This window comes from Leptodactylus fuscus, chromosome 3, assembly GCF_031893055.1.
Source record: "Leptodactylus fuscus isolate aLepFus1 chromosome 3, aLepFus1.hap2, whole genome shotgun sequence".
In the NCBI taxonomy this organism is placed as follows: Eukaryota; Metazoa; Chordata; class Amphibia; order Anura; family Leptodactylidae; genus Leptodactylus; species Leptodactylus fuscus.
In genome coordinates, this window is record NC_134267.1 from 41758975 (window position 1) to 41774110 (window position 15136).

Below are 15136 nucleotides of genomic sequence, written 5' to 3' on the forward strand. Positions count from 1 at the left end.
GGGTAAGCAAGCTTGTAGTTGGCATAGATTTCAGGCATCACACCAGTAAACTGTTGTAAATAATAAATCTAGTGGATGATCCATGTCTGAAAAAAGTTAATTTTTTGCCCAAAATCTGATTTGAACGTAAAATTTCTAATTTTTTTTAAGCCTTGTAACCAGATAATTGGTGTACATGGCACAATAAATATGTCCCATTGTGTCTTTGCACAAACTTAAAGTGGTTGTGCCGTTATGGACAAATCCTCTATCCACAGGACGGGGGTTAAGTGTCTGATTGTCCCAGGTGATCAGGAGGACGGGGACCCAAAGTTCCCCTAAAATCTCCTTGTGAATGGAGCACCAGGGTGCTTGGCCCCCAGAGATCAGACATTCATCCTCTGTCCTGTGAATAAAGGATATGTGTCCATCATTGCACAAACCATTTAATAGATTTGTCGGTAGAAGTATAAAAACTTATGAAATGTTTAGAATCGTACTTCAATAACCAAAGAAACAACTGACGAAAATATCTAACAATACTGAAGCAACAAACTTTGTGAAAACCAAAACTTGTGCCAGTGTTGTGGCTGTGACTGTAGAAGGGCTGCATCACTAGACACGGCATAATATCCCATTGCCTAATATAGAATACTTTTCACATACAACGTCCAAGTGATATTAGAATATACAATCACAGGGAGAAGAACACCGCTCATAGGGAATAAACCAGTCCATAACACCTGTACGTGCTACATTTACTTATTTATGTAGTATCCTATAGGGTTAGGCAAGGCATGCTGACTTAGTTTAATGAAGCTATAGGTGTATTTACCTTGTATAATGTCTAACCAATGGTCATGAAGGTCATATTGCATCGGTGGTATAAGTCATGAACATTTTCCAGCCTATACCACCAATGGAAGACTCCAACGGCACTATACAGGCGTACAGTGGAAAGTTGCTCAAAACCCTATTAAAAAAGTATACTCTGTGATCTACAATACCCTCTCTATAGGAAAGCACAGAGATAGAGAGGAGTCTCTGTGACAGAAAGGGATTCTCTGACTGAAGCCCGTGCCACATGGTGTTCCTGAACGTGGCTATAGCCATATTTAGACTGGGGGCAACCAATGTTTTGATTTCAAAGTAAATGAAACACCAATTCATTTTAGCCATCTCAATACGGGCAACACTGCTCAGTCAGTGATGAGAAATAGCCTGGAATTAACCAGTTTTTCAATTACTTTGGATGGTTTTCCCATCTACTTGTTTCAGTAGCTTTGCCTGCTGTCTCTTCTTCTCACTTCCTGTATTCCTCATCAAACAGTCAAAGCCGCCTCCCCCCAGCTTGCTGAACAAGTTACTATGAAGTATCACATAAAAGACTTTGCCTTCTGATCAGGCCGCCAGCGATTGGACACTTATTCCCTGTCCTCTGGACATGAGATAAGTATCCATAACAGCAAAACCCCTTTAAGATATGAGAACCCGAATAGGACAAAACGTTCCTTAGAGCCTGCCTTTGGATCTTGTTACCTTCCACTTTCTGGTACCTTCCCACATACAAGAAATCCTTGGAGATGCCCACTCAAACAATCTCTAGCCAGAAGGGTCATTCAACTGAGGAAACATCTCCAAGAACGTCTTGTTTAAGCCGGACACCAAGAAGTGGTGAGCAGCAGTGACGAGCGGAGGAAGATGAAGGATAGGAGCTATGTTTTGTCATGTTAGGGCCCCCTATTTTTATCCGTGTTCGCTAAATATTTTCATCCCCGGGAAACCCCTTCAACTTTTAGCAGTACGTGATGGAACATCTCTACGACTGATGGCGTCTTCAGGTCTTATATCTTGAAAACATATGTTTGGGGAATAGACAACTGTGACCACTTTAACACGTGGGACACTTCATGCCAGTTACCTTGAGGATCGGCTTTCTTATAGGCATTCCCAGCATCGACAAAACTTGTGGCCGCATCATGTTTGCTCTGGAGCTGCATGTGGAGTTTGGCCGCCTGACAGAACGCATTTCCTGCAGCTAGAAATCAAATTAACAGAGGTTACACAACTGAAAGAGTATTTTTTATGCTTTTCACCACTTTTCAAATGTTGGATTTGCTGGTGAGAACCTGCAACATTGTAAATGCAGAGCAATATGCAGGCAGCATGTTATAGGAGGAGATGAGAAATAAATATATGTGTGTGTGTGCGTGTGTGTTTGTGTGTGTGTATTTCTTTCCATCTATGTCCATTATGGGTTTAGGAGTCCAGTGGGTGGTCCTATTCAGCAATTGACATCCTCCCCCATAAGTGTACATAAAGAGAGCTGTCAATCACCAAGTAGGACCCACTGGACACCTAAGTAAGAATGAGCATAGATATCAATGAATACAATAAAAGCCATACTATTCTATCTATACCTATTACATATGGGGGCTCTACTGTTTTGCAGTGCCACATATTTAAAGGGCTAAGTATCTGATATGTTCCAGAAAATTTATGAAAAATGACAAAGCTGGGATTTATGGTGATGGCACTTTACCCAGTTACTGTAGAGAGGTAACCCTACATGCTGTGTGTACTACACCACTTGTACCAGTAAGTATATGTAATGGTCAATACTAGGCCTATAGCATATGATATACAGTATATAACACTAGGTTCACACTAGCACTCGAGTCTTCGTAGGATTCCAGAAATCTGCTTAAAATTGGTAGAGAGAAAATTCCTGCAAAGAGGACTTTTCTGAAACCCAACAGACCCCCATTATAGTCTATGGGGTTTGTGGGTTTCCACAGGTAACCGCTTTTTAAGTGGACAGGGTCTCCTTCATACGGGTCCGCATGGGGACCTGAAAGACGGAGAGCCAGTCCGCTTAAAAAGCGGTAACCTGTGGTAAGTGGACAGGATCTGTCTTTCAGGTTCAGAAAAGTCGGGCATGATGTTCAGGGTGCTTCCTATAGAGGGCAGCATAACAGAAGCACTGTCTGCCTATTTACATCTTGGGAGACAGATTTGCATATTCCTCCCATGATCCCTTACAGTGGAGCGACTATGGCTGTATAAGTCTCCACACACCTAATAGGTGGTTTCTCCTTAAGGAGAAACATTATCCCCATATTAAATGATGTAAAGACCTGGACTTGGTGGAGGTAGGTAATGAACCAGTTTAACTAGAAAGTAGGTGCCCAGAGTGGAGAACCCTTTAAAGCAGATAGCAACACTTACCACTCCAGTTCTTGGCCATCTTGAACATGTTTGCAGCCCTGGCGTACATTTCACACGCTTCTTCAACCTTGGTGTTTCCACTACAGAACATAAAAAACAAAACACACATCAGTATTTTTTGCTCATGTTGAGTCTGATCTTTGTTACTCCGCTTTCTATACAAGATGCCTGAGATACAGAAAGACATCACTTGGATCCAACGGACTTCTGGAAGACTGACACGCCGTTTTTCTCTTGGCTCTTGTGTTTTCTATCTCTACCTTTCACTTTCATGTGCCCTTCAGTAATAATATTCAAGAAACCGGGAGTGCAGCTGCAGCGTGGTCAGCACTTTGGTTGTATCTAGGTACAGACACACTTGGCAATGTTACCGCATACACTTCCTTCTATCTTCAGTACCAGGTCAATTCTCACTTCTGACAAATACACTTAAACCTTTTCCAGTATATGGTTATTGAGAAGTGGGGATCTGATACTCAGGACCCCACTGATCAGCTGTTCTTAGAAGCAACTGACAGTGAAATTAACAAGAAGCACAGCGCCACCTCTATGCAGTGGTCATGCTGAGTTACTGCAGCTCAGCTCCTATTCCCTTGATCAGGAGCTGACTGGCAACTATGTATATGACATAATTCAGATTACCCTAAATACATCATTCCCTAGTTGACATCTCTACTGAAATTTTCGTAAAGCCACGTTTTCTCATAAAAGCACTTTAAGCTTTGGAAATCCCTGTGCTTTCCCCCAGAACCAGGAGCCTGGTGGTAAGTACTACTTCTACCCCCCAACACTGCACCACTGAGACACCCAGGGACGGTAATAAAATAATGGCAGAAGATCAGCTGTATAATGGACAGGTGGCGCACAGAGAAAGCTATAGCAGACTCCTGACCTCAATCTTCTCTATCAAACGGCAGCTTGTACATGATCAAGTCTGGATTAACAAGTATCAACCTGAATAATGAAGGGTTGTGTGTCCCTAGCCACATCTGACGTCCCCACTGTATACCGAAGGTAGCCCTACAGTCTTCGTGCTGTAAACATGATCCAGGTCTGTCTCTCTGTAATAGTTGGTCCTATTATGGATGTGTTATATGTTCAGTATATATTACATTACAATAAAACACAAGACTGTATAATACACATGTATGAGCGCGGGCATAGGTAATATAATCCTAAATATCCGCTACATCTCCTAGTTCTGTTCTTTTCCATACTGTTGATTGCTGCAGGCTGTACATCTACAGGGCGGTAATAATATGCTGCAGGCTTTACATCTACAGGGCGGTAATAATGTGCTGCAGGCTTTACATCTACAGGGCGGTAATAATGTGCTGCAGGCTTTACATCTACAGGGCGGTAATAATGTGCTGCAGGCTTTACATCTACAGGGCAGTAATGTGCTGCAGGCTGTACATCTACAGGGCAGTAATAATGTGCTGCAGGCTTTACATCTACAGGGCAGTAATGTGCTGCAGGCTGTACATCTACAGGGCAGTAATAATGTGCTGCAGGCTTTACATCTACAGGGCAGTAATAATGTGCTGCAGGCTTTACATCTACAGGGCGGTAATAATATGCTGCAGGCTTTACATCTACAGGGCAGTAATAATGTGCTGCAGGCTTTACATCTACAGGGCGGTAATAATATGCTGCAGGCTTTACATCTACAGGGCGGTAATAATGTGCTGCAGGCTTTACATCTACAGGGCGGTAATAATGTGCTGCAGGCTTTACATCTACAGGGCAGTAATAATGTGCTGCAGGCTTTACATCTACAGGTCGGTAATAATGTGCTGCAGTTTTTACATCTACAGGGCGGTAATAATGTGCTGCAGGCTTTACATCTACAGGGCAGTAATGTGCTGCAGGCTGTACATCTACAGGGCAGTAATAATGTGCTGCAGGCTGTACATCTACAGGGCGGTAATAATATGCTGCAGGCTGTACATCTACAGGGCGGTAATAATGTGCTGCAGGCTGTACATCTATCTACAGGGCAGTAATAATGTGCTGCAGGCTTTACATCTACAGGGCGGTAATAATGTGCTGCAGGCTGTACATCTACAGGGCAGTAATAATGTGCTCCAGGCTGTACATCTACAGGGCGGTAATAATGTGCTGCAGACTGTACATCTACAGGGCGGTAATAATGTGGTGCAGGCTGTACATCTACAGGGCAGTAATAATGTGCTGCAGGCTGTACATCTACAGGGCAGTAATAATGTGCTCCAGGCTGTACATCTACAGGGCGGTAATAATGTGCTGCAGACTGTACATCTACAGGGCGGTAATAATGTGCTGCAGACTGTACATCTACAGGGCGGTAATAATGTGGTGCAGACTGTACATCTACAGGGCGGTAATAATGTGGTGCAGGCTGTACATCTACAGGGCGGTAATAATGTGCTGCAGGCTGTACATCTACAGGGCGGTAATAATGTGCTGCAGACTGTACATCTACAGGGCGGTAATAATGTGCTGCAGACTGTACATCTACAGGGCGGTAATAATGTGCTCCAGGCTGTACATCTACAGGGCGGTAATAATGTGGTGCAGGCTGTACATCTACAGGGCAGTAATAATGTGCTGCAGGCTGTACATCTACAGGGCAGTAATAATGTGCTCCAGGCTGTACATCTACAGGGCGGTAATAATGTGCTGCAGACTGTACATCTACAGGGCGGTAATAATGTGGTGCAGACTGTACATCTACAGGGCGGTAATAATGTGGTGCAGGCTGTACATCTACAGGGCGGTAATAATGTGCTGCAGGCTGTACATCTACAGGGCAGTAATAATGTGCTGCAGGCTGTACATCTACAGGGCAGTAATAATGTGCTGCAGGCTGTACATCTACAGGGCAGTAATAATGTGCTCCAGGCTGTACATCTACAGGGCGGTAATAATGTGCTGCAGACTGTACATCTACAGGGCGGTAATAATGTGCTCCAGGCTGTACATCTACAGGGCGGTAATAATGTGGTGCAGGCTGTACATCTACAGGGCAGTAATAATGTGCTGCAGGCTGTACATCTACAGGGCAGTAATAATGTGCTCCAGGCTGTACATCTACAGGGCGGTAATAATGTGCTGCAGACTGTACATCTACAGGGCGGTAATAATGTGGTGCAGACTGTACATCTACAGGGCGGTAATAATGTGGTGCAGGCTGTACATCTACAGGGCGGTAATAATGTGCTGCAGGCTGTACATCTACAGGGCAGTAATAATGTGCTGCAGGCTTTCTTCACAAAATTCCCCCTTCTGTTCACACGGCCGAAAATGCAGAGGAATTTGAGGCGGACGTCTGTCTTGATTCCTCTTTATTTTCTGGATCTCCGGCACTCCTCTCTGGGTTAGGTGCAGATGAATGGGGCTGCTTACTTTTTCTGCGTCTTACTCCAATCTCTCCCTCCCGTGGAAACAATGGCAAGCAGAATCAGAGCGGAATCTGCTGCTTTTTTTGAGGAGGAACCAATCTCAAAATCAGTTCCAGCTTACGTAGTGTGAACATACCCTTATGCAATAAAGTGAAATCTGCAGCAATTCAGCATTGAAAGCAGAAGCCTATCAGTCCGGCGTGGACATATCATGGTAATATATACAACATCATAAGAATGTAACTTTAAGAAAATCCCTTTAAGGCTTTAAAGGACACCCATGAAGAACATTTGACATTGGGTCCATGCCCTGGTGTACAAGTCCATTTTGTAGAAGACGATGGACATCTAGCGTATAAAGCCGAGCCCTTATCTGGCGATTTGGGGTTTGCAGAAGCTCCATGCCCCATAATTTACAGATGGTGATCTTCTACCAAGTGAATTGACCGTTCAATGATTTATTGATCACTATATTAGTCTGGAGGTGCAGCCGACACAGGTGATGTCATCAGAGACCAAAGCCTGCTGATGACATCATCACATTACATAACGACGAAATCCACTGGTAAATCTTTCTATACTAGTGAGAATAACTTCCCTGACAATGGACATCTTCTGTGCAGAGACTGCTGGCAGTGACACATGAGTTCTCCCTGCAGATGACAGGCCTGACACGGTATCCCAGATCCTGGCTGGGAAACACCTCTCCCTCCCCACCCCCTCCTCCATGGAGCCAGCCAACATCCCCACCTCCTCCCTGCTCTCACCCGAAGAGACCCCTCAGGAAGGACTGCGAGGACTTCACCCTCTTCTCGGCCTCCGCCATCAGCTGCACGGCTTCTCGCTCCTTCCCGGCGTTGTCCATGTCTATTCCGAACAACCTGCAGCGTAGTCTGACCTGTCTCCTGCACCAATTTACCGACACTGACCTTACCGGCCACCGTCTATGACAACCGAGGTCGCGCAGCTTCATGGGAAATGTAGTTTATGAAACCTCTATCTGCGATGCTTTCGGCGGCCATATTGGATGAGGGCAAACGCTTCTTTCACCTAAATAATCCCTAGATTTTACGGGATAGCTATAGGACTGGCACATAAATAATCATCCTGAGGAATTATAGTGGCCATAAAGCCTGGTTGCTATGATCATAGTCTATGTATGAACACTTCATGCTAAAATATGTACCTGACCTGATAAAACATGTTTTTTGGAGAGACCTCTCGATTAGGTTATGTTCATATGGGATGCATACTAAAGCGGCATGCACGTGACCATGTGTGTCACCAGCCCGTGACGTTATCTGTGTGCCACGTTATCTGTGTGTCCGCGGAGCAACATTTATTGATGTTGCAAAATAGACAGGAATAGGACCCATACCTCTCAACTTTTAAAGGACAGAATGTGCCGTGCGCTATGCGCAAATTTAGCTCCACCTACTTCTATGTTGACTCCATCCATTCTCATCCATTTCTCTTTGTGCTTCCCACACAGTATAATGCTCCTACAGTCACCCCAACATTATATGCCCGCACAATATATTGTTCCCCTACAATTGCCCCACAGTATAAACTAGAGGGAAACATTAAACTGGGACAGATGAAGGGGGACATTAAACCGTAGTGGTAGCTGGAGGGTGACTGCTTCATCTGCCCCCAGTTTAATGCACTTCTACATATGCCCCCCAGTTTAATGCGCCCCTTCATCTGACCCCAGTTTAAGGTTGCCCCTTCAGCTGTCCCCAGTTTAATGTCTCTCCTTCATCTGCCCTTAGTTTAAAGGGGCTCTATCATTGGAAAAAGTCATTTTTAACTAATCACATCCTTGCATAGCCTTTAGAAAGGTTATTCCACACCTTCCTTTTGTAAGTAAATTGCCTCAGTAGATTTTAAATAAGTTCGTTATTATTTATATGCTAATTAGCTTCTCTGTGCACCCCGGAAGTCTCTTCGTCTTCTGTATATACAGCACAGGCTGCTGCTGACTCCTCCTCCCTGCTCTCACACACAGCACACAGCATAGATAGGAGAGCTGGCTGACAACTTCTTGTGCACCAAGGAGGCTAATTAGTATATGAATAAAACAGACTTATTCAAACACTACTGAGGTGATTTACATACTAAAGGTAGGTGTGGAATAGACTTTATAAAGCCTATGCAAGGATGTGATTAGTTAAAAATGACTTTTGCCAATGATAGAGCCCCTTTAACCTTTTCCCTTTATATTTGCCATTTCATAGTCTACAAGCTAAGTGTACCTGTGGCTGACGCTGGGTTCACACCTGCGTCTGGGGTCTCCGTACTATGGTTTCCGTCTTCTGCATGGCAGAAGACGGAAACCATAGATCGGGTCCGGCCGTGCGCGGCGGTTAGCGTTTTAGGCTCTCCGCCGCGAAACCGGATTTTTTTATCCGGACACAGAGTACTGCATGTCCGACTCTGTGTCCGGATTATAAAACCCGGTTTCGCGGCGGAGAGCGCAAAACGCTCACTGCCGCGCACGGCCGGACAGCTTTCTCACCCATTCAAATGAATGGGTGAGAAAGTCTCCTGCAGGCTTCCGTCTCCTGCATCTGTTTTATGCAGGAAACGGAAACCTGCAATAAGGACCGACGACGCAGATGTGAACGAGCCCTAAGTCAGTAGGGTGGTGGCTAAATATCTGTGTGCATCAGGTCGTGAGTTTGATCCCCACCTTGTCTTCTAAGAAGTAAGCCATATGTCGCATAGAATGTTAAATTGCTGTCAAGTGAGTGGTGGTCATCAAAAATGTGTGAACCTGGATTAGGTGCATTTATATTAGGTGCAACTGATTTACGGTTAAGGTTATGATTAGGTGCAATCAGATTAGGTACAGCCAAGTTCAACAACATTGGTGCTATCATAGGGAGTATATTACTTACTAACAGCAGAGATGTCAACCTTGGAGAGCCCTAAACAGGGTGACTTGCTAATGGTAGCTTGAATCAAAAGTAGAAGGGGCTTTTTCAAGCAGTGTATCATTTTAAAAAAGTGGATAGCTGCATATATTCAGACGCCATACAATAATATTAGACCGAAGATAGTTACTCGTTACATAAACTTAATACTTGTGCCATTTGTATTCACCCCATTTAGTGTTCATGTTAAATATTGAGAGAAGAACAGAGGATTTCAGATGAAAAAATACCTCACCCTAACAAAAGCGTCCCTGTGGCTAAGTCAGTAGGGTGATTGTTTTGTATGTCGGTTCGGACCAGGTTGTGAGTTTGATTCCCGCCTCATCCTCAAACAAGTACCTCATAAAGGGGCTCTATCAGCAAAATTATGGCAATAGAGCCCCACATATGCATATATGGGGCTAATATAACATTTACAGGCACTGTAAATGTTATATTAAACCTCGGTCCCGTTTTTAAATAAAAGCATAAAAACATATATGCAAATCTTACTGAATGTGCACCGGGGGCAGTGATGCACGATGCCGTGTCATCTTTGGGCACGCCTACCTCTTCTTTCTTCTTGGATCGACTCCCGTCTCTTCTGCCGGCTTCCTATTGGTCTTCTTCCGGCTTGAAGTCTTCAAATCCCACGCCTGCGTAGTAATAATAATCGGAGACCCGGGGGAATAAAAAACTACTGTTTCTTATCTGTCCCCCGGCTACTACGCTGTCGGCCTCTGCTGCCGTCCTTCTTCAATTACGTCGGACGTCACATGACCCGGGACGCAGGCCGGGTTCATGTGACATCAAGAGACGTCATACAACTAGGCCTGGCAGGATCGTGGAGAGGTAAGTAGCAGTATTTTTTATATTTTCTTACCTCTCCCTGGCCTCCGATCATTATACTCGGGGGTCTGCAAAGACCCCCGAGTATAATGATAGTGTTTGTGGGGCCCGTGGTGTCACTTACCGATCCCGGCTCAGCCAGGATCGGTAAGTAAATAGGGCCTGTAATGGCCTATTAAAAAAAAAACAAAAAAAACGCAGCGGTAGCGGCTGTCACCGGGCCCCCTAATGTCCCAGGCCCTGTGGCAGCCGCTACCACTGCTACCACGGTAGTTACGCCACTGGTATAAGGCCTGGTTTACATCTACGTTCGGTAATCCGTTTGGGGAGTCCACCTGGGGATTCCCCTGAACAGACTACCAAACGCATTAGCAAGCGGTGAGCAGTGAAAGCACACCGACCCCATAGACTGTAATGGGGCCCATGTGCTTTCCGCGCAGTGTCCGCACGAGTCATGGAGACAGAAAAGTAGATTGTGAAGTACTTTTCTGTCCAGGTGTTTTGTGCAGACACCGTGCGGAAAGCACACGGACCCCATTATAGTCTATGGGGACTGTGTGCTTTCACTACACACCGCTTGCTAATGCGTTTGATAGTCTGTCACCATCACTGTTCCCACACAATATAATGGCTCCATCACTGTTCCCCATACATTATGGGGGACCAATGAAGAGGCCACTGTATGCGGGGACCAGTGAACTGGTAATAAAAGATTTAGCCCAGACAACCCCTTAAAAGAGGTTGTCTATAAACTGGAGCAATCACTGTGGTGGCCGCCAGAGAGTTGTTAAAAAAATAAATAAAAAAAACATACTCACGTGTCCCCAGCGCCCCGTTGTCCCCTGCCTGTGTCTGTTCAGTCTCATGGCCTCATTTCTTGGAATCCTGTACCTAATTGGTTTCAGCGATCACATGAGGTGCAGGACTCCCAGTAAGGAGGAGCCAGCGTGAGACTGAATGGACACTGGCGGCGGACAACGGAGCGCCGGGGACAGGTGAGTATGCTTTTTTATTTATTTGTTTTTTTATTTTATACTGCCCGCCCGGCACATGAGTTGCTCCAATTCCTGGACAACCACTTTAAAGGATTTTTCCGTGTTTCTAATATTGATTGCCTGTCCTTAGGATAGGCCATCATTATTACATCTGCATTGATACAACAGCCAGGATATCTACAGATTAGCTTTTCCAGGACAGAGCAGCTACAGGTAATGTAGCATATCTAGGAGCCATGCTGTTCACTTGCCATACAAGGTGTAGCAGTAGGTTTAGGTAGTGCACATGGTATAGTGAGTAAGCAGCATGGCTCCTGACCTCCTGACGAAGGCTGTTGCCAAAACGCGCGTCGGGCACTGGGGAGTGAGTGCCTGTCCCTGATAGAGTCTATCTACATCTCCAGAATGGGTAAGCTGCAATGTCACTGTACTTACAAGGTTATCTATGGTATGGGTAATTACATCCCCACCTAGTGAGAGTCCCATGCTGTCTGTTTACTATAGAAGTGGTTACTAAATACTAAATACTTTTAGTGTGTGCATCATACATGTTGGTTGATACTCAGCCTTGGGCTGATTTGTACACCCTCGATATTGTATATTTGGTGTTATGAGAGATAAAAGGACTCTATAGGGACAGTTTTCCATCTTTGCACGTCACTCGACCCAGTTTTCTTTGTACATGTAGATTTTTCCTTCTATGTCCAAATTTTAAATACAGTTTGTAATTTAATAAAATATGATCTAATGTATTTAAATAATATGTGTGAAATAAAAAACTTTTTTACATACATATTAGGTGTCATACTTACCTTCTCTTTTTTGCTTGTTAGTACTCTGTACATGGTAAGGACATTGATCATTTAGGGCCTTGCAGAGTTGATAGGGGACCTATGTATTCCTTTATACATTTTCGGTTGCTTATCTATGTGTTCTGTTTTTTGCTTGTTTATGATACTGTGGGAGCAACCTGAGGGGGACATGTCATTGTGGGGGGCATGAATCTGTGGGGGAAACCTGGGTGAGGACATGATACTGTGGGGGCAACCTGAGGGGGGCATGTCATTGTGGGGGGCATGAATCTGTGGGGGGAAACCTGGGTGAGGACATGATACTGTGGGAGCAACCTGAGGGGGGCATGTCATTGTGGGGGGCATGAAACTGTGGGGGGAAACCTGGGTGAGGACATGATACTGTGGGGGCAACCTGAGGGGGACATGTCAGTGTGGGGGGACATGAATTTCAGGAGGCATCCTGGAGGGGAACATGAATCTGTGGGGGGAAACCTGGGGTGGGGACATAATACTGTGGGGGCAACAAAGAGGGGGACATGAATCTGTGGGGGGCAACCTGGGTGAGGACATTATACTGTGGGGGCAATCTGAGGGGGCTATATGAGTGTGGGGGAGATGAAATTGTGGTGGCATCTGGGGTGAGTACATGATACTGTGGAAGCATTTGGGGAGAAACATGTCACTGTGTGAGGACATGAATTTGGGGGGAATCCTGGAGGGGGACATAAATCTATGGGAGATAACCTGGAATGGGAGATGAATCTTTGGGGGGAACCTGGAGGGGTCATGAATCTGGGGGAACACATGATACTGTGGGGGCAACCTGGGATGAGGACATGATACTGTGGGGGCAACCTGGAGAAAGACATGAATTTGTGGGGTAACCTGGGTGAGGACATGATACTGTGGGGGCAACCTGAGGTGAGGACATGATATTATGGGGAGCAACCTGGGGTGAAAACATGAATGAAGGGGGGGGGGCAACCTGAAGGGGGACATGAATCTGTGGGAGTAACCTGGAGGGGGCCATGAATCTGTGGAAAGCAACCTAGAGAGCGCAATGCAATGAATTTTTGGGAGGACATGATACTGTGGGGCAACCTGGGGTGAGGACATGATACTGTGAGGGGAAATCTGGGCTGAAAACATGAATCTGTTGGGGAAACCTGAAGGGGGACATGAATCTGTGGGAGGCAACCTGGAGGGGACATGAGTGTGTATGGGGGGGGGGAACCTGGAGGCGGACATTATAAGGGGCATATTGTATGGGGCCACTAGGGAGTCACTATACTGTGTGAGAGCCACTAAGGGGCGTTATACTATGAGGGAGCATTATAATTTGTGCTGGTCAGGTATTTCTAGGTGGTGGTGGCGATGGGGGGGCCCACTTATGGAATCTTTGCACAGGGCCCACCAATGTACTAAAATGGCCCTGCTAGGGATCACTGACGGACTTGCGGGTTTAGAAGCAGCGTTCTGCTCTACTGGGTCACTCCAACTGCTTCCTCAGTCTCACAGGTAAGCATGAACAGTTTTTAGAGAAATCAGAAATCAGACCCAATTCTGACAATACTGACTACAGTTATAAATGTGAGGTTCTTAGCGCACAACTTTGATAAATTGTGCGAGCCCATCTGCCACGTCACGGCGACCTCATTCAGATGGGTCCCTACACTAAGACTTTACTGGTATAATGAATGCTATACTCCCCCTAACGACAAGAGATCAAGTTCTTAAGAGACTGCACTATAACAGGGAGTATATAAGAAAGTTATCTCCGGTCCTTTATGTAAAGTGTTAGTGTAGGGACCCATCGTAATAAGGCCACTAAGTGGTCGATGGGATCAAAAATATCATGTATAGTGTTTGCTATAACTAAGAAAAGAAATCATATATATATTTATATTTAGTTTTATTTACACATCTATAATATTCATAGTCACAAATTTATAATTAATTTGCATATTATACAAATGTTTATTGTTGTTTTTTCTTATTATCATTTTGTTACAATATATTTATATTCTTCATATTCTTTTTATTTAATTTTTTTTTTTTTTTATAAATTTTTCATTTCCTTATTATTTCTTGATCTTTTTCTCTTTTTTTTTTTTTTCCATGATCTATTTTTTATTATTAATAGTTACATTTTAGTTGTTGACATTTTTTTGTTGCACAGTCACTTTAAATATTAAAGCGTGGGAGCATCTTTTTTTATATAGGCTAGAGTCTTTCATATATACCGGCATGCCTTTTTTGCTTATTTTTTTTATTTATTTTACTTTTTTACTTACTTATTATGCTGAGTTTTTAATATGGTTATTTAACACTATAGATCACTATAGAACACTATATAGACTATATATATATCAGAGCTGATACTCTATTGTAAATGTACAAGACATTTATTTTATTCCTCTTTTTTGTTATAGCATCAGGGGACACAACATAATTTTTTTTTTATTAATTTCTTTTTCTCTTATAGGTGCAGACGGGCGCTGTGTTCTATTATACACACCCGTCACCCCAATTGAGGTATAAAAAACAAAAAAGTTTGATTGGTGTATGATTTAGATATTGACCTTTCCATCCTAGGTCTATAACTGTCTATCGAGCCCCTAACTGGTCAACTGGTCATATCTCCACTCTCTCGCAACCCCAAACAGCTATTCTCCACCTTCAACTCCCTCCTCTGTCCTCCTGCTCCCCCTCCGACATCACTTATCTCAGCTGACGACTTTGCCTCTTACTTTAAAACTAAAATTGACACCATCAGAGGCAGTCTCACCCTACTACGCCGACAACCCCTCTACTCAATTACTCACTGCTCCCCATCCCTGACCTGTTTCTCCTCCATCACTGATGAAAAACCCTCCTCCCTAATCTCCAAAACCCACCTCACCTCCTGCGCGCTTGACCCAATCCAGTCACATCTCATCCCCAAGCTCACTGAAGTCATTACTCCAGCCCTAACCCATCTCTTCCACCCATCC

At 44.4% G+C, this 15136-nt stretch overlaps 1 protein-coding gene across 2 annotated transcripts in view; it reads right to left on the reverse strand.

The window, feature by feature from the left end:
* The window catches only part of LOC142197292 (beta-soluble NSF attachment protein), a 101432-nt gene extending 93907 nt beyond the window's left edge, over positions 1-7525 (reverse strand). For both annotated transcript variants that reach the window (XR_012715310.1, XM_075267470.1), the window contains exons 1-3: positions 7358-7525; positions 3208-3287; positions 1901-2017 (exon numbers count right to left, since the gene is read on the reverse strand). Coding sequence is in view for 1 of the 2 variants with exons in the window: in XM_075267470.1 (XP_075123571.1) it covers positions 1901-2017; positions 3208-3287; positions 7358-7455 (295 nt within the window). In the remaining variant the exon portion in view is untranslated. The remainder of the gene's footprint in view (positions 1-1900; positions 2018-3207; positions 3288-7357) is intronic.
* Positions 7526-15136: the final 7611 nt, after the last annotated feature.